Raw genomic sequence first — 23,779 nt, forward strand, 5'->3', positions numbered from 1 at the left:
ATTTCACCTGAGTGATTACCAGAAGAAGTCAAGATACTAAAAACAGAAAGTTGAGGCCCGGCTATCCTCAGAGTGTCATAAGATTTATATTTCACAACTGCAAAGAAAATACACAAATGAGCATGTTATCTGTCTGTTTCATGTTAGTGCAAATCTACTTTTGATCACAAACAGGAACAACTGCAGGTGACATGTCATTCAAATAACACCAGCCCCGTCTTCCAGCAGTATCTCTATTGTGACTCACAAGTTGAATTAATGACGCTATCATTTTATGAACAAACTAAACTATTTTGCACATGAAATTCAGAGCAGAGTCGAGTAAATTTGATGACATTAATGAGTACTAAACTTTATTTTCATATTGTACAGTATCTCCAGAGTTCCAATATACTGTATAGGCCACACAGGCTCAGCCATGACATTCAAGATTCTTCTTTGAATTAGGAAAACATATTTACTTCAAGGAGTCTTATCATCATGAAATAAGAGAGAAATGCTCAATATATCTTTCCCTAAATGATCATGTGACCATGACATCCTTATACACTTTGACCTTTTTAGTTGAATTGAGCAGTAGGTTTCCGTACACTTCGAGGAGCAACAGTTTGGGAAACAGCGAAAGCCATAAACCTGACAATTGCGCATGCGTAAAAGTGAAAGCCTCCCTGCTGCTTTGTCAATTTCTGAACATTGCAGTAGATGATGAAGGCAGAGATTCTGAAAAGAGCAGAACAGTAAACTGTCTCAGAGTAAATCATCATGCAAAGCTCATCACACACTTTACATGTTTACTGATCCGTGTGTAAAATACATTGGAGTCTTGAGTCATAGCTGTACTCATTTAAAATGTAGTACTTTGTCGGGGTAGGTGAGTGACATGTAAGAGCAGAAGGGGAATCCCATCTGGTACAACTGATGCGGTCGACCACCGAGGACCACAGGCGAGCTGAGAGCAGGACCTTGGCGCTCTGCGCATGTCTCTGCTGACAGACCGACGAGGTTGCTGCGCATTTCGTCTTCACTTTTCGATAAGATACTCTCGATGCTAAACCCTTTCGATTTATCCCTGCTCTGAACGTTTCCTTTCGGTCTGTCCTGTGCAAGTGCAGCAAAGTTTGTGTTCCCTGCGCATCTGACGGCGCAGAGCGGACCCTTCTCTCTTTCTCTTCCGCTGAACATGGACCTTCTCTCCCCTGGCTCCCGGCGGAGCGACGCGCCGAGGAGATGCGCACCGTCAGTCCAGAACGGAGCGTGTCTCGGAGCGGGACAAGGCTCAGTTTGGAGTGCGTCAAGCCTCCTCCCGGTGGACGCCACGGTGTCCTGGTTAGTGGCCACTTTCAGTCTCTGTATGGGGGGATTTTGTGTCTGTTCCGCGTGGTTAAATTCGACAAGAACGGCTTTTGAGTCTGGTTGCGTCTCCATCCTCCCTGTATCCTGCCTCGATGGTACCTCTGTCATCCCGGAGCCGGTGTGGTGTTTCAGAGAGGATTGAGGGTCCCTGTAGGGCCCCGGGCCCTTGGTGCGCTTGTGTCCAGCGGATTTGGCGTCCACAACCTCCTGCTGGCTCCTTGCCTTTCTCTTCCTCCGCCGGTAGTTGCCGTTCTCAAACATATCCAGGCACTTGGTGTCCAGCGTCCAGTAGCTGCCTTTACCGGGCCGGCCCTTCTCTCTGGGCACCTTGATGAAGCAGTCATTGAGGGAGAGGTTGTGGCGGATGGAGTTCTGCCAGCCCTGCTTGTTGTCGTGATAAAAGGGGAACCGGTCCATGATGAACTGGTAGATACCGCTGAGCGTTGCGCGCTGCTCCGGTGCGCTCTTGATTGCCATGGCGATGAGCGCGATGTAACTGTAGGGCGGCTTCTGCGGAGGCTCCTGGTGGGCCGGTACGAAGCTCAAACCAGCTGGTACGACCCCTCCGCTGTCCCCTCCGTACAGATAGATCAATGGGGGACCGGAGAGGCTCAGAGCCGAGGACGGCACTCCGAGCGACGACAGGCGGCCGTGGTAGAGAGTCATGACGCCGAAGTGTGTCCCGGTGAAAGTTGAGGCTGCTCCCGGAGCTCCTCTCCTCCACTGACTGACTCCTCAACCTCATGGGGCCCCAGAAAATGTTAATAATTGTTGTGCGTTTGCTGTGTTATGTTGACTTTGTACTGGGAAATAAATTGTCCATCATAAACAGTCGGTGGTGTTCTCAGCCCACCCACATTAATTAAAATTTCATTGCGCTGAAACTCCCTCATGTTCCCCCCGTCTGCCTCACAACCAATGAGGTGCCGGGTTATTCCCTCATCTGTTTATAGAATTAGTCGCTTGATAAGTCTGCCCACCCAGGTTGAATCAAGCTGTGTTTATTTGGAAAAATTTCCGGGCACCCAATACATAAACGCACTGATGTGCTGTTTGAAATATCACGTCCACCGCTGACGCTGAGAGTTGCTCACACAGAGAGAACAAGCAAACATTGCCGAGTCCTTTCTGGGAGTTGCTGTGGGTTCGCTCAAATGAAAACAAAGTGTCTAAAAGGGAAAATAACTGGAACAGTTTCTTTGACTCTTGTCAGACCTTCCTCCAGTCCGACAGAACGGACACCGAGGGGCTGTTTATGCGGCGGAACTGATTCTATAGCAAACAGCACAGAGCTTTGATTCACAGAACATGTGAGGACAGTGACTGCTGGCTGACTGACAACATGTCAGCTGAATGATCTCAGTAACGACTACAGCTACAGCTGCTCCATACACAGCATGCATGTGTGAAAGATAAGTATGCATGAAAGCATGATTATCCTAAACACCAATACAGATATCACACACAACAACAACAACAACAACAACAATACCTTTGTAAAAATTCACATTCTTGATTTTTTTTTTTTCATATTTAATTTTTTTTAGTTATTTGGTTCCAGGTTTTTAGAGCAAATAGACTAAAACACTGTCAGTTACTGGGAGTTACTTCTTTATTTTTATTTTATTTTTTCCCCGCAAACTATTCTGGTAGACTTAAACCATCTCTGTAGTTCCTATATGGTTCAAATACGTCATTTATGTCGTTACTATTAGAACTGTGACACAGGACACCGTGCTCACCACTTGTTTCCATTCCTTTTAGTGCAGTTTCCATATCCACCACCTTCTCTCTGTATTTCTGATCGTGTTTGTCTCAGTGTACTTCATGTTTACTGTTTGATGTACACACGTTTTTCTATTTCATTTGTAAAGAGACCATGTACGATATTACACTCAAAATACAACCATTTGATGTATGGTCCAAAAGTTAGATTTAAACTCATTTTCATCTGCAGCCCCTGTTTAAGTTCACAATTAAAAAAAACAATGAGCCAAACAAACAAGAAACAAGAACATTTCTTACAAAGCAGAACCAGTCAAAGTAAAGTCAGTCTGGAGCTGAGGAGCTTTTGTTTCTCAAGTGATTTGCATGGATGATTTTCTCTTTTACCAGAGTAACATATTTAACACAATATCTTCATTTTCGTCAAGTAATACATTTACTTTTTACATTACACATACATCACACTAAATGATACCTAAACCTGTAAGTGACTTGGACAGAGCCATATCTACTTGATGGTGCCTCTGCTCATTAGATACAGTAACAGGCTTTGTTTGTATCAAAGCTGAACTTTGAAACATGGACTTTTAATTTTCCTGTGAGAAGCTGCACGCAGGCTCGTGGGGCTGTATTGCCTTACAAGGACAACATAGACAGTGTATTATTTGTAGATGTGAGCATGATGCTTTATATTATGTATTTTCCTGTTTATAGGTCAAAGGAGGATTATAACAACTTTACAAGTGCGCACAGCTGGCTCCTGCTTACATTAGGGTTTTTTTGAGCTTTCATTGGATAAACGCAGAAGTTGCTCTTTTCTCTGTTTCTCTCTCAGCAGACGGTGATTCATTAGCAAATAAAACTAAACTAACATGCAATATTAGACATGTACAAACCACAGCAAACAGGATTTGACATTTTCAAAGGACATCTGCTGGGAAGTTCCTTCTATCCATATGGCAGAAAAGACATTTAATAATTTATATTGATGCAACAGACAGCATTTAGATATCAGCCAGTGCTCTACACATATGAGCCAATGATGAGAGCAGTTGGAGTATTTAAGAAGGCTATTAACCACTTATCACAGTCGTAATGCTATAGGACCAGTTCACCCAAAAATGACAATTCAGTTATTATCTACTCACCCACATGCTGATGGGGTCGCACCTCAACAAAGGCCCACATTGGCAGTGTTTACCACCCAGAATTTTAAAAATGCAATACTTGAGAGGAAAAATGTTATACATTTCTTCCTAAACTGACGACGCTAATGGCAAAGAGTAATGTCAAAGATATTATTTTCTTTGCCTTTTCTAAGTTTAGTAAACAAACATTACCCTAAAATACGTAACTCACTCTTCATTATATCCACAAGGTAGGCTATTCCTTGTAGCTACTTGAAGTTGCCCCTTGGACATGTTTTAACATGTAAAAATATGATACAGATTTTAAGATTTCATCCATTGCAGAAAGAAAAGTTTCTCTTGGCTCATCTCAAATCTCAGTTTCACACATTCAAGATAAATATAGACACATTAATTAATAATAATTAAAGCATAAAAATGAAAAGTTCATGATGGAGTGTTGAGGGTGAACTGCTCTGTGGTCTGGTGGTACAGCAGCAGATACTTCTGTATCTGTTGTCAGATGGCAGCAGGGTGAACAGACTGTGGCTGGGTGGCTGTTGTCTTTTAGTATCTTTGGGCTCTGTGCAGACATCTCACCTCACTGATGTCACTGATGCTCTGTAGATGGGTACGGATGATGTTCTGATCACCCAGTATAACATAGTTAAAAAGGTTGATGTTAAACACCACTAAACGGGACAACTACGCCACCTGCTGTTGTAAATTTTACCTGTATTAGAAGTGGAGCAAATGGAGGATTTGATGCAAGGTAACATGTCTGTGGACAAAAATAATGTAAATTAACTAGAAAAGCACATTGAAGTTGAGCTGGTTGTACTTATATTATTTGTCCTACATTAAGTTTGCAACATTTTTATTAATTTAACCACTAAAGTAAAGAAATCAATACAGAAAGTTAATATTTTTGATATTCATCTGCTGTTTGTCCACAAGAGATGACAAGTCTACCGACCCTTTTGTCCTTTACAAAATGCAGGTATGTTACCATATGTAATTGTATACAGTGCAGTAAAAGGCTAATTTCTCCTTGTAAATTTAAGAAACAATCTTTGTTGTCATTTATTTTATTTACGTGAATTTAAATCCACTATATGATCACTATGCATTGTACAGAGTCCTATGTAATAACATATCTTAATCCAAAAAAGGAGGATTTGCTGCAAAACAGAGCTCCCTACTCTTTTGTCCTTTGTTATAAAATACAGATGTGAAATAAACCTGCTGCCTGAGAAGATTCATTCAGGTAGATGACACACCACACAGGTCACACACGGATGAGCATAATGCTGTGACATCAAAACTAGTGTGGAAACAATTTACACAACTGAGTGTGTAAGAATGTGAAACCTTATCCACACTTACACTAAGAGAGGCCTTTTGTGTGATGGAGGCTGAGGGCTTATTCAGTCGCTTTTTATGCGCTTTAAAACAAGTCCACATCTACTTCAGTTGTTTAGGAGAATGATGCAACCCCGGTTTTCTGTTAAGCTCCTAGTTTTTTGAACTACAAAACTTAATCCTAATTTCCATCGGCTTGAGGGTGAGTAGATAATGACATAATAATAATTTTTATGTGAAATGTTCTTTTCAAAAGGCCCTTATGTGTCAAAAGTGTATATCTGATGTTTATACCCTAACGTTGCCAAGATGATTAATGGAGTATTAAGCATTAATACTTTTTTTTTTTGTCAAGTTCAGTGGACAGCTGAGTGTAATGTTACAACATGATCAAACTTCCTACGAATATTTCTTCAAGATGTGGTTGAAAGTTAAGGGGGGAAAAGCTGGCAAGTGAGCCTTGGGTCATGTTGAAACAAAGCAACTTTGTTGCAAAATGTGTTTTTATTTATTTTCACCGAACACGTTAAAAATTTAGCATGTACCAAGATTTTTTTACCAACTCATGTACACTCAACTATACAAAGCTGCTCTGGAACATTAACATAAAATATACAATATCGGAGATTGTAATGTCGAACATGCTGAAAACAACTACTGAAACAACAACAGAGCTTCATCTTCATCAACATTTGGAAGTTAAAGTGAGGTAACCTCGGGCCTTTCAGATGACGTCTGATTGGAGGTTCCTGACGTGTTGTGTGGATTATCTCTCTGTTTTGGAACAACAAGATACTTGACAGCCCAGTGCAGCCAGGACTTAGCTACTTTGAACTGACTGAAGTCCTGCAGATTCTGTCCCGACACTCGGTAAGAGTAAGAGAACAGCTGACCATCACTGTGAACAGTGGGCGTCGTTCTCCTAACAGTCCTTGCAGTTTGACCCTGTTGGTAACTGCTGCCCTCTGTGGAGCCTGTCTGAGTGTCAAAGAGCCAAGACGGAGGACTCCCACCAATCTGAGCTTCTGCCTCTTCCTCATCCACTACGGCAGTAAGTGCTTCTGGTGTGGGCTCACTTCTCTTTCTCTTTGCCTTTCTGCATTTTCTCTCAACAGTCTCCTCCATGTCCTGCTCCAACATCTGTCTTTCTTGGTCCAAAGTCAGAGGATTTTGTTGTGCTGTGTTGGTGCAGTGTTCATCTGTGGCAGACAGCAGGTTGATAGAGGGTTCTGGTGGCGCCACAGAAGTTGAAGAGCCAGCAGTGGTGGGGAGGCTAGATAAGTGTTGTAGTTTCTGGTACGGCGGGAGGTAGCTGTGTTCTCCCTTGCTGTGCTCTGATGTGTGCTGGGATTCCTTCGAGCTGTGGACAGGAAGTTGCGTGCTGGTTAAGATGACAGCACAATCGGGCTTGGCCTCAGCAGCAGTAGGATTGTGTGGTGAGTGGGTTGGTGTTGCGTCTGGGGATGGATTAGAGGATGAGGAGGTGTCACATGGTGGAGGAAACATATCCCAGGGGTTTGATGAGGATCTGATGCTTCTGTCAGTCATCCCTGCAATCATGACCCCATGTAGCATGCTGTCCTCCACCAGAAGAGATGAGGGCTCAATGGTGTTGTGGCCTGTCACCAGAACTGCTGGCTTGGCTATTCTCCACTCTGCATGATCAACAGAAGGCTGTGTGGTCTCTGATGGCTTGGAGACCTGAGGCAAATCTTGCTTTCTGTCCCCCGTAGTAGCAGGGAGCCCACTTGCTGAACTGCTTCCAACATTTGGTGGTGTTGGCAGCTGCATAGTATGTTCCTCTGGGAGGAGAAGATACTTTATAGGGACTCTAAAACATTTCACTCTTTTATATCCGACCCTTTCAACGTCCCAGCTCGTGGCTGTGGCTGTGTCCGCTTGGGTTGACAGTGGGGTGTAAATTGAGGTTGAGGGCTGCGGGTTCACAGGATGGCTGCTCGCTGTCATCAGCCTCTCCTTAACATCCTCCAGAAGAGCCTGCATACAGTCATGCTGCCACTCCCCCAGCAGCTCTGACAGATCAAACCCACACTGGCTTGCCTGAGAATCCTGCACCTCCTGACCCAGCATGGCCCTCCATGTCTTAAAGATCTCCTGTCTGACGGAGGGCAGTGTCGTGCAGCAAGGGGTGTTGTCTTTCACTGGACCGGCTGCAGTGGTAGCCAGCTCTCCAACTGATAAGAAGAACCTGCATTTAGTCTGTTCGTGGGCCATGAAAAACTGCAGCCGGTAGTCCTGAATGCACACTGTTGTGTTGACCAGACTGGTGAAAGTCTCGCGGTCCTCCTTCTCCTGAAGATGCTCCCAGGCGGAGGCGGTGAGGATGGCAGGGATCTGGAGCATCCCGTCGGACAGGAAGAGCAGCCCTGTGGGGGTGTCAGAGCCCTGAGCCTGGTCCTGAGGCATCGCACCCACCCCGATGACATGAGCCTTCAGCCACCCGCTGCTCTCCTCCTGGGTGCCATAACTCAGGATCAGACTCTCTATCCATGGAGACAGCCTGCTCCGAGCAGGTCGAGGCATGTTTGTAGTGTCAACCTGTGTGTCGCCAGTTACGTTCCGTCAGAATATTTACGATGCACAGTAGTTCCTCCACCACAGCATCACCACGGGAGCTAGAAAAGAAAGACATTACCGTATAAAACACCAATTTGCTGGTTTAACGGGACACATTATTAAATCGCGGGAAAAAGATATCATTGAATCTAAGCGTTGCAGATTTTGCACATTAGTGCGTCTCCACTGTAGTTTTACAGTAATGTTGCACGATGCTCTTAGCTAGCACAGTACAATATACTAGCCTACACAAGTAGTCGACACTATTACCTTTATATAATCATGCGTAAAGCGTGATAATATTTACGTTTGTCCAAAGTAATGGCGTCGACGTTTGTTTTCATATTACCCAGAGGTAACAGCGGCCAGAGTGACGACAGGTTTTCCTTCAAATTAAAAGCGCAAATGTTAGGTCTATGTACTCTTGCACAGACCCGTAACTTATGGCCATGAATATTTACGATGAAAATAAGATTTGCGTATTCATTAATTTTTTATTACTAAATTATACGCTTAAGTATACCCACACAATACGAGTTGGGTTTTAGATTTTACTCACACCGGAAATACAATTTTGACGGCTTTATGTTGTCAAAGTGGTTTTGGGGCTCCGTTCCGCTTCTTTTTGAAACTCACTGCTTACAATCATTTCGACATCTAGAGAATAAACACGCAACACCGTCTTAGTTGTCTTAGTTTATAAAACAAATTACGCGAAGTCATCGGTACAACTTAACTAATATCTGTTACAGACGTTACAGAAGTAAAATCCTCTTCCTATAAAGGTTCCTCCCAAAGTATTGGGACGTTGTTTATCTACACGGTTTCCACCTAGCTGATGGTGCATTCAGGTGCCAGATGAATTCTAGCATGGAATGGCTGTGATTGTAAACGTCTTAGATTTTATGAGAGCTTTGATTACACAATACTGTCGTATGGGAATATATATATTTTTTTTATCGTTTAACTTTTATTGGATATATAGCCAATACAATTTGTTTCTCATACACACAAATACATATCAACATGGTGGAGGCGTATTTCCCATATTTCCTTTTGCAGCGAACGCAGCATAATACATGTCTTCACGTCCACTTGGAACATTTTCGCATGGAGAGATTTATGTTGTCCTGACTGTAGTTAGGTACAGCGTATGCCCATAAAAGAAAAAAACGTGTCGTAGTATTAAGGTAAGACACCTAGGAAGAGTAAACTTGAATTGCTAAAATGAAAGGACTGACATAACAACTTTGAACCATTTTAAACGTACAATGCAGGGCTGCAGACTATGTTTATGTGTTTGTAGCTTTACCCATTTGCCAATTATTTGGCTCATTGACTGTCGGCTAAGTCACCTCCTCTGCTACTGAATTATGAATACCATGGCTAGCGACATTTTATCGTCTTCGACATATGAACTGTTGTTTGTTGACGGTTGTTTTGCTACTAGCATAGCCCATACGCACCATTTTCTCCAGCACCTTCGCCAAACTTAATCTAGAAACCTGTTAGTGAAAGAGACAGTTGTGTTTTTCCACAGTAATCAACAAAACCTCCTAGCTGCGCAGTATTTCAGTTACCTTGTAACGTTGAAATGTTAAGCACAGCTCGCTGCTGCCCACCGTGTTGTGTTATGTTGTGTTGTGTTGTGGCAGATGACTAACTAAGGGAGTAGCCTGCAAACGCATTGTAAAGCCATTTTTAATGTCAGTGTTGTGTGTTGTCTTTTTGTGCAAACCGCACTGAAGACTGTCTCCTGTTAATTTGTTTGAAGTCAGGTGTAGCCATGCCCCATTCTGAACCCGGTTCGACGGTTTCGGACCCTCAACATTCCCAGAAACTCCTCCGAGTGCTTCGCGTCTTCTGGCATGAGCAAAGTTTTCACGACGCGCTCCTGGTGGTTGATGGAGAGGAGCTTCCCGTCCAGAAAAACATCTTGGCTGCTGCAAGCCCTTATATCAGGTCAGAACATGTGCCCTGATCTTTCAGCGCTGACTCAGTTACACCAGCCCTAATATGGTCATGCATTAGTTATCTTTTGTAACATGGGTGTGTCCACTTTCACAAGGACAATGGTGCTGCCAAGAATGATACATGTACAACAGGTTTTATTGTCATAATTGACATTAAGTTGTGTTAATGGTTTCCTGTTAGGACCAAGCTGAACTACAATCCTCCAAAGGAAGATGGGTCTACATACAGGATTGAGCTGCAAGGAGTCTCCATGTCCATCATGAAACAGATCCTGGACTACATCTTCAGTGGTGAAGTGAGTGTGGAGACTTTTAAAAAGCAAAATGACACACGCACTGTTTTTTTGGTCTGGTAAGCATAGGTTATTGTTTGCGTCCCCACCTTCGTCTTTGTCTCAACACCTGCATGTCTGTCCTTCATACACAGATCACTTTGAGTGAAGAGACCATCCAGGACATGGTGCAGGCATCTGACCTGCTCCTCATGACTGACCTCAAGTTCCTGTGCTGCCAGTTCTTGGAGAGCTGCATTACTGCAGAGAACTGCATAGGCATCAGGCTCTTCTCTCTGCACTACTGCCTTCACCATGTCCACTACATCGCCACCGAGTTCCTGCAGACACATTTTGCAGATGTGGCTGTCTCTGAGGAATTCAGGGAGCTGCCCCCGAATCGGCTCTGCGAAGTGCTGGCCATGGAGAAGTTGAACATAGGCAACGAAAAGCACGTGCTGGAGGCTGTGGTGCGATGGTTCGCACATGACCCCGAGGGTCGCAGGGTGGGTGATGAGCACTTCAGGTTCAGTGTAAAGATAAGAGGCTATGAAAAATGTAGACCTGCAACTCTTTTGCAACTAGGAACTGCTGATTTGAAAAATACTAATACATTTTAGTGATTGATTGAAAAAAAAAGTTTCAAGTTTTAACTACAGTTATATGGTCAAATTGGTTAATGAGGGAAGCTTTATAATAAATAAGAATGAAGTTCGTATTAAGATTAGATCAAGACATTTACCTTCTCTCTGATACCTACTCAGCTAATTCATTGCAAGAGTTTTCTGAACCAAAAGGTTTATTTGATAAGTTGGTTTATGATCTTTCTCTGATTAGTAAGTTATACAATAAATGAGTTTTCTAGCCTCAGATATTTGTGACATGGCAGTAGAAGTCACTTTGCTTTGGCCTTAAATAAACATGAGGGTTTAGGAGGTATTTGGGGATAACCTCTTACTGGATCATATCAGGGTTTCTTCATGTTTTAATCCATTTAGTAAAAATAATATAACCACAGTATTTAACCCAGATTTTGAGTTAAATCATGAAAATCATATAGTCTGTAATGCAGTACAAACGTTTCAAATCTATTTGCACTTAAACTGCTTTACTGCTATGATGAACACTGACTAAGATAAATGTAGAGTTGATAACACAACTCAAACTAGTCTTAAGAGTTGATTTTTATAAGGATGAAAACAAATGGCTACCTGAAACAATAGGCCAATACAGGACAAACAATTCTATTAAAACCTTAAATAATGGTTATCTTCCTTTCAGTTAGTCTAAAGTAGTCCATCATTTCAGTGTAGGGCTGGGTAATATATAGATATTTTATCATTATTGTGATATGACACCATGTATGGTCTTAGACTTTGGATATCATATTGTGATATGGCAGAAGTGTTGACTTTTCCCGGTTTAAAAGGTAGCATTACAGTAAAGTGATGTCACTTTCTGAACTAACCAGACTGTTCTACTTGTTCTAATACTTGCCTTTGCCCACTTAATCCTTATATCCACATTACTGATGATTATTTATCAAAAACCTTATTGTGTTAATATTTTGTCAAAGCACCAATATTTAGCCATACAATACTGTCTCGATATCTATATCGGGGTATTTGGTCAAAACAATCGTGAGTTTAGATTTTGACGCCCAGTCTTAGCATTTATAAAAATGCTTTTGAGCAGATTTCAAGGGATTGAGAAATAAATTGTGTGTCACGGTTTAGCCTAAAATGTGGAGATACTATTTTAAGGCTATGTCGCCCAGCCCTTTTTCAATATCTTTTGTAGGTTGTGTGTCCTTAGACTGCTTTCAAGGGCCTGTCTCTGCAATTCCTATTTATTTTTTCGTGTAAAACTCCTCATGATACACAATTATACTTATCCATTAAGACAGATGACACTAATCAGTTAGCTAAACGTCAGGCATGTCTGAAGGACATGGATGACCTGCAATTTTCTGCTTCTAAACTCAGACAGAACAGAGGTTATTGTGCTGAGCCCTAAACATCTTAGAGGCACACTATCTAATGATATAATAATAATAATAATAACTTTATTTATATAGCACCTTTAAAAACAGGGTTTACAAAGTGCTTTGACAAAGAAAGCAGAAGCAGGATACTCAGGAACAATTAAGACAAACAGAGCAATAAAGTGCAATAAAAACATTTCATATAAGAGCAATGGAAACATATAAGAATTGGTAGATCATTAAGTAATTATATAGGGTAAAATACAGAGAATACAAACAAAACTGGGAAGATAAAAATAAATAAATAAGAAGTGATAAAATGAAACTTAAAAATTAAAAAGTAAAAGAGGAGACGACATCACAAAAAGGCAAGTCTATAAAAGTGGGTTTTAAGAAGTGATTTAAAAGAAGTTACTGATTCTGCAAGCCTTATCTCCTCAGGTAGGTCGTTCCAAAGTCGAGGGGCTGTGACAGAGAAAGCTCGGTCGCCTTTAGATTTAAGCCTCGACTTTGGAACAGCCAGGAGACATAGATATAGCTACTCTGGACGTTATTTCTCTGGCCTCCAGCATCACCGAAAGGAATCTGGGAGTTATCTTTGATCAGGATTTGTCCTTTAACTCCCACATGAAGCAAATTTTAAGGACTGCCTTCTTCCACCTACGGAACATTGTAAAAATCAGGAACATCCTGTCTCAAAAAGATGCAGAGAAATTAGTCCACTCTTTTGTTACCCAAATGATGGATTATTGTAATTCTCTTTTATCAGACTGCCCCAATAAGTCTCTATAGTCTCTCCAGCTGATCCAGAATGCTGCTGCGGCTGTTCTGACAGGAACTCATATTAGAGAACATATTTCTCCCATATTCGCTTCTCTGCACTAGCTTCTTGCAAAATCCAGAATTGAATTTAAAATCCTCCTCCTCACATACAAAGCCCTTAATGGCTAGGCACTGGCATATCTTCTAAAGTACCATATTACCCCACTCATACGCTGCGCTCTCAGGATGCAGGGTTTCTTGTGGTTCCTAGAGTCTCCAAAAGTAGAATGGGAGGCAGAGCCTTCAGCTATCAACTCCTGTTGAACCATCTTCCAATGTTGGTTTGGGAGGGAGACACCCTCTCTACGTTTAAGAGTAGACTTAAAACTTAAAGCTTATAATTAGGGCTGCACATTCATGTATCATTAATTAATTTTACTGACTGGCTTCTTCCCCAGAGTGTCTGTGTGCTCTCGTCTCGCAGGTTCCCATAGATGGTGGTCCTGCTTGAGTCCTATTATTATTATTATTATTATTATCATTATTATTATTATTATTATTATTATTGTTGATATTATCATCATCATTGTACTTTTAGTATTATTGATACTCATATCTCAATTAGTAAGGCTGTTATTATTGCTGTGGCTGCTGTAGCCCCCCTCTTCCCTTCTCTCTCACTGTTTCTCACCCCTGCTCTCTCCCTCTCCCTCTCCCTCCGTCTGTTTCACTCTCAACCCAACCAGTCGAGGAAGATGGCAGCCCACCATTGAGTCCGGTTGTTCTCCGGGGTTTCTGCCTGTTAAAATGCAGTTTTATTTTTTTGCCACTGTCGACAAAGTGCTTGCTTAATCGGGGAATATGGTCTAGACCTGCTCAATTTGGAAAGTGTCATGAGATGACTTTTGTTGTTAATTGGCGCTATACAAATAAAGATTGATTGATTGAAATGCTTACTTGAATAGTGAATGTGATGTGGGAGGGACGCTTGTTACCAGTGAGCTCAGAGGGACAGTGTAGCAGCTGTAGTGGTGAGTAAACACACACAAAGTCAGTTTAACCAGCTTTATTAAATCAACCAGGGTTTACTCACCTTTTTATGTATGGGCTGCTTCATGCAGCTTGTGTGTTACACGTGCCACCCTGTGTTGTTCAGAGGATGATGCACTGAAGGACTACACAGTGTTGTAAATAAAATATTCATATTTTTTTTAATCATTTAATTTATGTCAAATGTTGAGGAGTCTGCAGCCAGCTGATGCCAATGCCACTAATTTTAGATTCAGGTTACTGGAGCTACTTGAGTTCCAGAGGTATCTGTATATCAAAAGTTAATTGACACCCTCAAGCCAATCAGAATCCAGTATTCACCCAGATCACGGTATAAATGCCATTGTTTGTTCCATAAACCACAAAGTGAGTCTTATTCTATCTGTATTTGCAGGTACACATGAAGGAAGTGATGTCTGCAGTATGGCTGCATGGCCTGGACATAGGCTACCTGAGAGAGCAGGTAAGGAAACACTAAAGTGTTGCCCAGATTTAACTGTATACCTCATAGTATTACCAGTAGTATAACAACATGGTATCCCATCAGGCCTTGGGAGAGCCGCTGATGAGGGAGGTGATCAGAGAGCACTGTCAGCCGGTGCTGACAGAGGGTCAGCTGCAGGGTGAGGCTCTGCTCGCTGCGTTCAAACCCAGAGGTTACTCTGAGTGTATCGTTGTCGCAGGGGGGGAGGATCGCAAGTGAGTCACTGTCCACCATCTTTATTTTATCATTTATATTCTGTTTGGACATGTAATTATTTATCAACATGATGACACATTCTGTCCAATCCTGGCCTACAAAGAAGCCTCTTGAATATATTTCACCAAATTTTGAGGGAAAACACTAAGCAATTCAAATCTTCAGAATTTCTTTGGCATGAAAATATGTAAATTCAAAGTCATTTTATTCAAATAGAACAATCTAAAGTTGCCTTGTGAACAGTCTTGAATTGTAGTTGGTATGCAGCCATTTTCTGTCATGTGTGAATGATGTCCAAGACACATAATGACATGTCTCAATGACAGATAGAATAATGGTTTATTAGAGTAAAATGTTGAAGAGATTAAAGTAGTGCTTAGTTCACCCAGATCACGCTGTCTGCTCACATCCTGTTCGGTCTGGTGGTTTTGTCTTGTACAGAAACAGGAAGGCGACTGCTGTGACGCGTTGCATGTGTCCACTCTACGACACCAACAGACAGGCCTGGATCGAGCTGCAGCCAATGAGCATAGCCCGCCTCGGCCACGGGGTGGTAGCTGCCGGTCAGTGCTGGGCTTAGGCCAGGAAAATCCATCATCACGGAAGTGATGCAGATAAAATATGTGTGCCCCATGTCATGAACAGTGTTGAGGGTAACACACTACAGAAGTAACACATAACAGTTATATATTACTTCATTAACATACAGGTTCAGTTACAATCTGAGGCAACATGTTGCCACCCGAAAGAATCCTGCTAAAGGAATGCAAAAATGGCTGTAGAGTCAGACTCTAAATGGATATACTCTCATTACTTAGAGTTTATCTGAGAACAGGGCAAAAATGTAATAATCAAGTGCAGTCTTTGTATTGGGAACTCTTTACAATGTGACAGCAGAAGTTTTCCTGCGGTGAGGCAATATTACCCTCTTACATTTTATAATGCCTTGTTATACTTCTGTGGTTATTTTGGTGAAAGTAAAGCAAAAGTAGTGTAATCACTAGCACATTACTCTACACAGACCGTAATATTTTAAAGTAACTTGCAAATCAAAGTAAGTAGTAATAGGTAATACATTACATTTTGAAAGTAACTTGCCAAACACTGGTTATGATGATTTCCTTCAATTAATGATTCTTTCATCAGAATTAGGGTTTTAATAGAACAGTGCAACTAGCAGGTTCAGTAAATATGAAAGTCCATGTTAAGTCCATGTTTTGTGTCTTTTAGAGGGTTTTCTGTTTGTGATGGGAGGAAGAGATGAAAACAACACTGTCCTGGACAGTGGAGAAAAATATGACCCAGAATCCAACACCTGGAGCCCCATACCAACAATGCTACAGGTATACTCAGCCCGTTGTCTGACCTCACTTTTGGTGAGGTTTCAGGAGTTAGAATTATCCCTCCATTAAATGTAGATTAACAGCTGAGAATGAACTTTGAAGTAGAGTTTCTGTCCCTTTTTCTTATATTGAAAAGGTTTGAAAATGTGTATTTTGTTTGTAAGTTTGAATTTGCTGCTGTTCAATTTGTTTAAGCAGGATAAATTATTTGTCCATCATCCAAACCATGTTTTTGCAGCCATGTTACATTAAAGATGACAGAATATTTTTGCTGACTTGTTTATTTAACTTTATGACCACTGGGTGTCAGCATTGCTGCAAAACAGGTTCAGTTTAAACCATGCTGGCAGAACAGGCAGATTTGACGTGGACTAAACTACCCCAATCCTCTCCTTAAATTTCATTGGTAAAAGTGAGTCATTCGTATTGATTATATATTGTTGAACACTCTAAACAGTAGTTATGTGTCAAAATTATATTTCAGTATATGACCCGAATTCTAAAACTGTTGGGACGTTGTGTAAAATGTAAATAAACTCAGAATGCAATCATTTTTAAATGAACTGTGTTTACTAACAATAGTTTTACAAAGTGTTCCTGAGCCCATGTAGTAATATCCTTTATACAATCATGTGTTTTACAAAGTGGTGAACCTCACCCCATCCTTTCTTGTGAACGACTGAGCCTTTCAACAATGTCCGTTTCATACCCAATCATGATACTATCACCTGTTACCAATGAACCTGTTTACCTGAGTGAAGGTGTTTTGGAGCATTCCACAACTTACCCATTCTTTTGTTGCCCCTGTCCCAACTTGTTTGAAACATTTGCTGCGATCTAATTCAGAATAAGCTTATATTTTTACCTAAAATTCAATGATGTTGATGAGATAAAACATCAAATATATTGTCTTTGTACTGATTTCAATTTAGAATCTTTCAAAAAGAATTAGCAAATTATCACATACTGCTGTCACATATCACATAATGTAAGGTAAGTCCAAAGATTTGGAACCTCATTACGATTTGTCAGCAATGTACATTTTGGAATTGTTGATAAAAATTGTTTTACAAACCCCAGACTGTATGTGGTCAGAAATGGAATGGTGTAATACCTGTGCTTATGTGTGATTTCAATGGAGCATTAGACCCCAAAGAGTTTGTGTGTAGTTGAATGTGTGGGACATTGCTATGCTTTGACTGTCATGTCACTGATGTACATAGGCTCGTCAGAACTTTGGTGTGGTGGAACTGGACGGTCTGATCTATGTTCTTGGAGGAGAGAATCAAGAAACGGAGCTGATCACTGTTGAAGTGTTCGACCCTCACTTCAATACCTGGAAAATGCAAACCAGTATGACCATGATCCGTAAGGTAACAACATGCAGACAAATGTCACATTTCAAAGAATAGGCATAACAATGGCACAACACAGTACTTTACATCTAACAAGTAAGCGGGGATATAATGTTATGTTGTCAGTGCTATTTATAAATAATATCAGACGTGTAGGAGAGCTGGGCAATATTACCAAAAATGTCTTTGTACTGAAAATGAACAGAAAATCATGGAGGCAAATGTATTTAACATTTTCACTAAGACACAAGTATTTGTTTGCTGAAGAAGGGAAATCAAACTAAGAAACAGTATTTCAAATTTGTTGCCACTATCAAAATATTTCCTATCACAAATGGATCCAAATAAGACTTGAATGACCTGTTATTTCATTCTATTAATGGTATGTTTTAGGTTATGGAGTGACATTAATTTAACATACACTTGAACAATGGACTGCAGTGTCAGTAACAACCTCCTTCAGCCTCCAGCCTGAGGCTAGGGAGCACAGCAAAGACTCTTAACAGCCCCAGTGCTTAAGTTATTGGTAGCTTGTCAGCCTACCGCTGCATAACTGCTGCTAAACAAAATTCTGAAAAGCTGTAGCTCAAAATTAACATTAACTTTTAAACTCACAGTTTACTGGTCAACAGGTAAGACTAAGGCAGAAAATGCCAGGAAAATATTTCTTTGAAAATGTTTGCAAAACTCTCATCTTATCTCATCTACTCTTATTCAGTTGTTGCCTGTTTTTGGTCTCTCACACCAGATTGTTATCTTTGTCATGACCATGTATCAGACACACCTAACAATGTCACTAAAATGACCAGTTAAAAATTGCAATGCAATTGTGGAAATTAGACAGAACTGAGATCAAGATATTCATTTTCCACAGTGAACCTTTTTATAAATTCTGACTTGTACAGCCTTGTCTGACTTCTGTTTCAGGTCGGCTGCTACGCCTCCATGAACAAGAAGATCTATGCCATGGGTGGGGGCTCCTACGGGAAGCTGTTTGACTCTGTCGAATGCTTTGACCCCAAAAACCAACAATGGACGGGCCTCTGTCCTCTGAAAGAGAGAAGGTAAAACGAACTCTGATTGTGTTAACATACAGGCAGTTTAAAGTCAGCATCTCTTTTCTTCTTGTCATGTTATTGTCTTGTTATCTTCTCTTTTTGTCACATGTTTGCACTTGCTTGTTGTATAATACATTTAACTTCAGCCTGTATTGCACAACAGGAAATGAAACATGGCTGCGTGGTCAATGATGCTCTCCCAGAACTGACGGTTTTAGTTTCAGTTTGACATTGACATTCATTATGACTGTCAAAATGTTACTCAAGAAGATGAAGTAGCTATGACTGAGGCTGTTGAGTCATACCATGTACATTTTGTAGTAGTAGCACAACCTGTGATCTTAAGGTGTGAAGAAAGAAACACACAACATTCAGTCTTTGGGTTTGCATCTCTCTTGATTGGTTGTACCATCTATGTATTTAGACTTCCAGAGACAATCAAGCCTAATGTATACACTGAATCCTTAAGGAGGTGTGTGACGCCCTGCCTTGGAGAGTTTCCTTTTGTATTGTCACCAATTTCAACCCAAATGTCAACTTGAAACAGCACTGTAAGGAACTGATTTATAACTTTACTTATAGCAGTAAATAATAGCTGAAGTCAGTTTTTTCTTTTTCTTGGTTTGGAAAGAATTTATTTAGCTTTTGTCTGATCATGTTTGTGTAGACTCATATTGCCTTGTGATTCCTGGATTAGTCACTGTGCTGTGAAACCTTTGATGATAAGTAGGCCCGTCCCTCACCCTGTCAATACTGGCCTCTTGATGGTTAGTTAATCGCTTGTGTGCCACGATTCTTTGACAGTTGAACAGCCCCATTCAACTGTTGGCCTAATAGGCTCAGCATTATATCTCTAAATAGGGGTTGGCGATGTGACAATATATACAGCATGACAATATAATTTGTCAACAGAGAATTCTTGCTATACAGCAGCGTCTCTCCAATATCTTTGGTTGTATTAGGTCACTGTGAGCAATGTTCTGAAGCAGGACTGTTTTATGACAGGGTTGTAATTTGTGATTTTTGCTTCATTTTGATAAATGACTATATCTGCATTTGTTAGGAATTAAATGTGCAGATAAAAATGGCAAAATAAAATCATCAGTTTCAGAAGTTTTCTGAAATCAGAAGTTTAGATTCACCTGTGTTGGGGCATTACGCAACATTTATAGGGGAATTTGTTTAATTTGGCAATCAATAATAATGATAATCAGAGATAATTATTAATTATAATAATATTGAAATCTAATTTACATTAGATTGCCTCAGGAGGACCACCCTTGAAGAAGGGAAATGATAGCCAATTCAGTCTCAATAAAGGTACTAAACTGTCAGTTTGGAACTCTGATTAATAATTGACTTAATAACTACAACCAAAATTACAGCTTACGCACTTAAGAGTCGAAAGATTTTGGAGTTCTTAACACAGAAGAGGTTGGCGACATTCACTCTTGTACAATATTAGACAGCATGTAGGTTCAAAAGCCTTTTATTTAACACAAACTATGAAAACACACAATCTAACCAAAATGTACTATATACAGGTGTGTGTGTGTGTGTCTGGAAGAACCGAACAAAATGGTGTTTAGGGTTAGAAAAACTACAAACAAAATGACTGACTGAAGGGAACTACGACATGGCTGATGAAGGGTGGACAAAGGTCCAAGATGGCGGCTCACCACATGTTTCTCTGACAGGAGAGAAACAAAGAAACAATGGTGGTGCTCACACCATGTGCTGGCTCTCATCACATGTAGGTGTGATATGGTCGAGGCTGAAGAAGTGAGTGTGTGATGTGGTGCCAGGTTGTGAAAAGATGGTTAGTTGCATGCAGGATCCTTAGTCTGTGTGAAGCATAATTTAACTAACATCAACTTAGCCGTGTGGTAGAGCCAACTACCAATACCTACAATAACACCCGAACAGTGAAAAACCGCATAGATTCAGCACATGTGCATTACATTAAAGGGGTGCTGGTGGTTCCTTAGCCGATGAGCCAAGCAGGACAACATTGTAATCCTAATGTTGGAACAGTGCTGTCCTTGATGTGCAGCGTTCCATGAAACTTGGGGGAACCAGTTGCTCCTTTCGTTGATGCTAACTGAGCTAGGGTACTAGCAGGACGTCATGGCGCTGCTGTGGAGAGAAGTCATGTGGGCCTGCTGGACCTGCAGCTGGCAGCTCTGCAGCAGCTTTTGGGTCACCCTGACCAATAAGTAGCTCACATCTGGGTGTCTGGGCAGTCTTTGCAGCTAGGTGTGAAGGCCTGGGGAATTCTGGGGGACTGAGTTCATTCAGAGTCCATTTTGAAACCCACAATGAACGACTTCATCTGTGGATCCCAACACCTGATGTTTTTGTAATCTTTTGCACACTAATGGCTAAGTCTATTTTATACAAACGTATAATTAAAAAAAAAACAATGAGCAGTGATTTCTTATGTTCTTATTGAGCTGTTCTGCTGTGTCTCATCTTTCTGGCCTGTCAGTTGTCATTCTGGTTGAGTCATTGTACAGCATTTGTTCTTAATGTACAAAACATTCCTTCTTTTTGCAATCACTTTTTACCAATGACATCTATTTGGAAAGATGACTTTCTACAACCTAAAAGCATGAAAGACCTTTTTAAAAATAATGTCCTCTCTGCACCACCAATTGTAAGATTCCAAACTTTTGAGCAGCAGTGTATATCCAGACAGAAGATATGATCCATATTGCTCACTCCTATCCAGTGTTGTAAAAAGTAATGTCATACTTGAGTAAAAGTAAAAATATTATGTTAAAGTATTACTTTGGTAAAAGTGGAAATCATTCATATGCATATAGTACTTCTATAAAAGTTTTGTACAGTATCTGTACGTAAGTGTCCAAACTACAAACATTATACATATATTTATATGTATGGATATCATCCATGTTGTTTTTTTGTTTTTTTAATCGATTGCAGATAAGATAAATTAATTAAGAAATGCACTACTTTGGCTCTGATGCAGCAGTCTGCAAGGTAACTAGTAGTGTCATTATCAGACAAATGTAGTGGAGTAATAGGTACAATATTTGCCTCCAAAATGTAGTTGAGTGGAAGTGAAAAGTAGCAAAAAATGGAACTACTCAAACTCCAAGTACCTCAAAATTGCACCTAAGTACAGTACTTGATTAAACGTACTTAGTTACATTCAATAGCTGCTCTCTTACATGCCCTGTAATTTTCCTTGTCAGGTTTGGTTCAGTGGCGTGTGGAGTTGGCCAGGAGCTCTACGTGTTCGGTGGAGTTAGAAGTCAAGAGAATGACAACCCCGATCAAAGACACATGATGACCTGCAAGTCTGAGTTCTACCATGACGAGATGAGGAGGTCAGTATATGGAAATGCTGCTTCTGACGAATTTGTTTAAAAACAATTGAAAACTTTTACTAAATATCTAGTATAAATATTGAGTTTAAAATAGGATTCTTAGCAACCTGGAAAATGAGAGAAAACTTTTTTGTTATTATAGAAAATCAAGAAACTAATCCAGGAAAATGTCAATAAGATTACAGAATGATTGTCATTTTTGTTGATACCCATATCTGTTGTTGTATGATGGATGCAGGTGGATGTTTCTGGATGACCAGAACCTGTGTATACAGACCAGCTCATCCTTTGTTTACGGTGCTGTGCCCATCGGAGCCAGCATTTATGTAGTGGGAGACCTGGACACAGGTCAGTAAGACAACAACACAGTTCAGATGGGGTTACAGGAACGTATGTATTTGAATGTGAAACACTGGTGTTTTCTTTCTGTACAGGAACAAGCTTTGACTACATCCGAGAGTTTCGCCGCAGTACCGGGACATGGCATCGCACTAAGCCCATGTTACCCAGTGACCTCTCCAAAACAGCCTGCGCCGCCCTGCGCATCGCCAACTGTCGACTGTTCCGCCTTCAGTGGAGCCAGGGCATGTTCCGAATCCGAGTCTGAGTCCACTGTTGCACACTGGTATTTTCTACCTGCTCTAGGTCTGGGTTAAGGGATTTTATGAACACTAAAGTATTATAGATGTTGAAGATTGTGACTCTCTGCTCTGGGGTTTCGTACTCGGACCCTTTTCCTGTATGACTTGAGGGGACAAAAGCTCATCCAAACACATTTTTGACATTATAGGTTTTATGGCATTTTTTAAATAATTATAAATATTTTATTCTTTTTATCATGGGATTGGATTTGGGCCTACTTCTTTTTTTTCCTTTCTTTTTAAAGGACATTCCTCATTTATAATGTTTACAGGTGATCGGTTACTCTGGTGAGAGATTTAAACTTTAAGCAACATTTGACAAATTAACTACCACATTATCATTTGAGGGATTATGTTACACATTTTAAAAGTACTGTTGTGTTGCAATTTGCATTTTAGGATCTATTATGTTGTTTGGTGTTGTATTGGTGTTGTATAGAGGGGGGAAGTAGTATGGGCCAAATGTAGGCAAAATGATAATTGGTTTAATATGATTTGATATTTGCGGCAGGTACAGAGGGGTTTGAGGGTAGGGATTGTTTTAGTTATCTAAATCTTGAATGGGAAGTGAGACTTAAGTGGAATTGGAGAGCAAGCCGTCACATTGGGAGAAATCCAGTGTCGAAAGCAAATACCTAACTACCTTTCACTCCTGCTACTTACACGGTATAGACCAGAATGCATTGTAACCACAAAACAAGCCATTTTGAGTAATGGCCCCTACACACTGTACTATAATAATGACCTTGTGGGTCCAGTGCACGTCGCTCTCTGTAAAGTCTGTGTGTTGCAATCTGTGTCAGCCTATACAGTATCAGTTTTGGGACTTGTCAGACTGTGTGATGATGAATGCCTGGTGAATTGAAGTGCTACGATGTAAGTTGAAAAAAATCAAAAGCTCAACTCACATTAACTCATGCCATTCATACGTGTTACTTTCTAGTTTTGAAATGCAGCAAAACAAAACCAAGCTGTGGACATGGTGTGGGCACTGTTGTAGCTTTATGCACAAAGTGGTCCTGATAGAATTTGTGTTTTTGACTTGCCAAAAAATCATTTGTTCACATTCTAGTGACAAAGCCCCCCCCCCCCCCCCCCCCCCCCATCTGTAGGAATCATTTCTGTTGTCCATCAGAAGAGAGGG

The 23,779-nt window shown here is 40.8% G+C and overlaps 3 protein-coding genes across 5 annotated transcripts; 1 reads left to right on the forward strand and 2 right to left on the reverse strand.

Annotated features, from left to right (window-relative positions):
- Nucleotides 1–462: 462 nt before the first annotated feature.
- Nucleotides 463–2,071, reverse strand: foxl1 (forkhead box L1). The gene has a single exon (XM_073472594.1). The coding sequence runs from the start codon at nucleotides 2,017–2,019 to the stop codon at nucleotides 841–843; it is 1,179 nt and encodes a 392-aa protein (XP_073328695.1). The 5' UTR covers nucleotides 2,020–2,071; the 3' UTR covers nucleotides 463–840.
- A 3,987-nt stretch (nucleotides 2,072–6,058) lies between these two features.
- Nucleotides 6,059–9,993, reverse strand: acd (ACD shelterin complex subunit and telomerase recruitment factor). Of its 3 annotated transcripts, none has more exons than XM_073472101.1 (2): nucleotides 9,725–9,993; nucleotides 6,059–8,203 (listed from the first exon to the last, which is right to left on the reverse strand). In XM_073472101.1, exon 2 carries the CDS (start codon nucleotides 8,109–8,111, stop codon nucleotides 6,267–6,269), a length of 1,845 nt encoding a protein of 614 aa, XP_073328202.1. In that variant the 5' UTR covers nucleotides 8,112–8,203; nucleotides 9,725–9,993; the 3' UTR covers nucleotides 6,059–6,266. The 3 variants fall into 3 exon arrangements, with proteins under 3 accessions (XP_073328202.1, XP_073328201.1, XP_073328200.1); XM_073472100.1 differs by lacking the exon at nucleotides 9,725–9,993 and adding an exon at nucleotides 8,452–8,807; XM_073472099.1 differs by lacking the exon at nucleotides 9,725–9,993 and adding an exon at nucleotides 8,415–8,807.
- On the forward strand, nucleotides 9,063–23,728 carry gan (gigaxonin). The gene is made up of 13 exons (XM_073472102.1): nucleotides 9,063–9,334; nucleotides 9,919–10,106; nucleotides 10,299–10,413; nucleotides 10,545–10,895; nucleotides 14,580–14,648; nucleotides 14,733–14,884; nucleotides 15,327–15,448; nucleotides 16,116–16,228; nucleotides 17,452–17,601; nucleotides 18,511–18,647; nucleotides 21,860–21,994; nucleotides 22,233–22,342; nucleotides 22,429–23,728. Exons 2-13 carry the CDS (start codon nucleotides 9,931–9,933, stop codon nucleotides 22,599–22,601), a joined length of 1,803 nt encoding a protein of 600 aa, XP_073328203.1. The 5' UTR covers nucleotides 9,063–9,334; nucleotides 9,919–9,930; the 3' UTR covers nucleotides 22,602–23,728.
- Nucleotides 23,729–23,779: the final 51 nt, after the last annotated feature.

The sequence above is a fragment of the Pagrus major genome, chromosome 8 (assembly GCF_040436345.1).
Source record: "Pagrus major chromosome 8, Pma_NU_1.0".
Lineage (NCBI taxonomy): Eukaryota > Metazoa > Chordata > Actinopteri > Spariformes > Sparidae > Pagrus > Pagrus major.

Excerpts from the sequence above, each read along its gene's own strand:
- acd (XM_073472101.1), bottom strand. The coding sequence starts at position 8,111 with ATGCCTCGACCTGCTCGGAGCAGGCTGTCTCCATGGATAGAGAGTCTG.
- gan (XM_073472102.1), top strand. The coding sequence starts at position 9,931 with ATGCCCCATTCTGAACCCGGTTCGACGGTTTCGGACCCTCAACATTCC. Across the intron at positions 10,896-14,579 it reads ATGACCCCGAGGGTCGCAGG|GTACACATGAAGGAAGTGAT; the intron begins GTGGGTGATGAG and ends CTGTATTTGCAG. Across the intron at positions 21,995-22,232 it reads TACCATGACGAGATGAGGAG|GTGGATGTTTCTGGATGACC; the intron begins GTCAGTATATGG and ends TGATGGATGCAG.
- foxl1 (XM_073472594.1), bottom strand. The coding sequence starts at position 2,019 with ATGACTCTCTACCACGGCCGCCTGTCGTCGCTCGGAGTGCCGTCCTCG.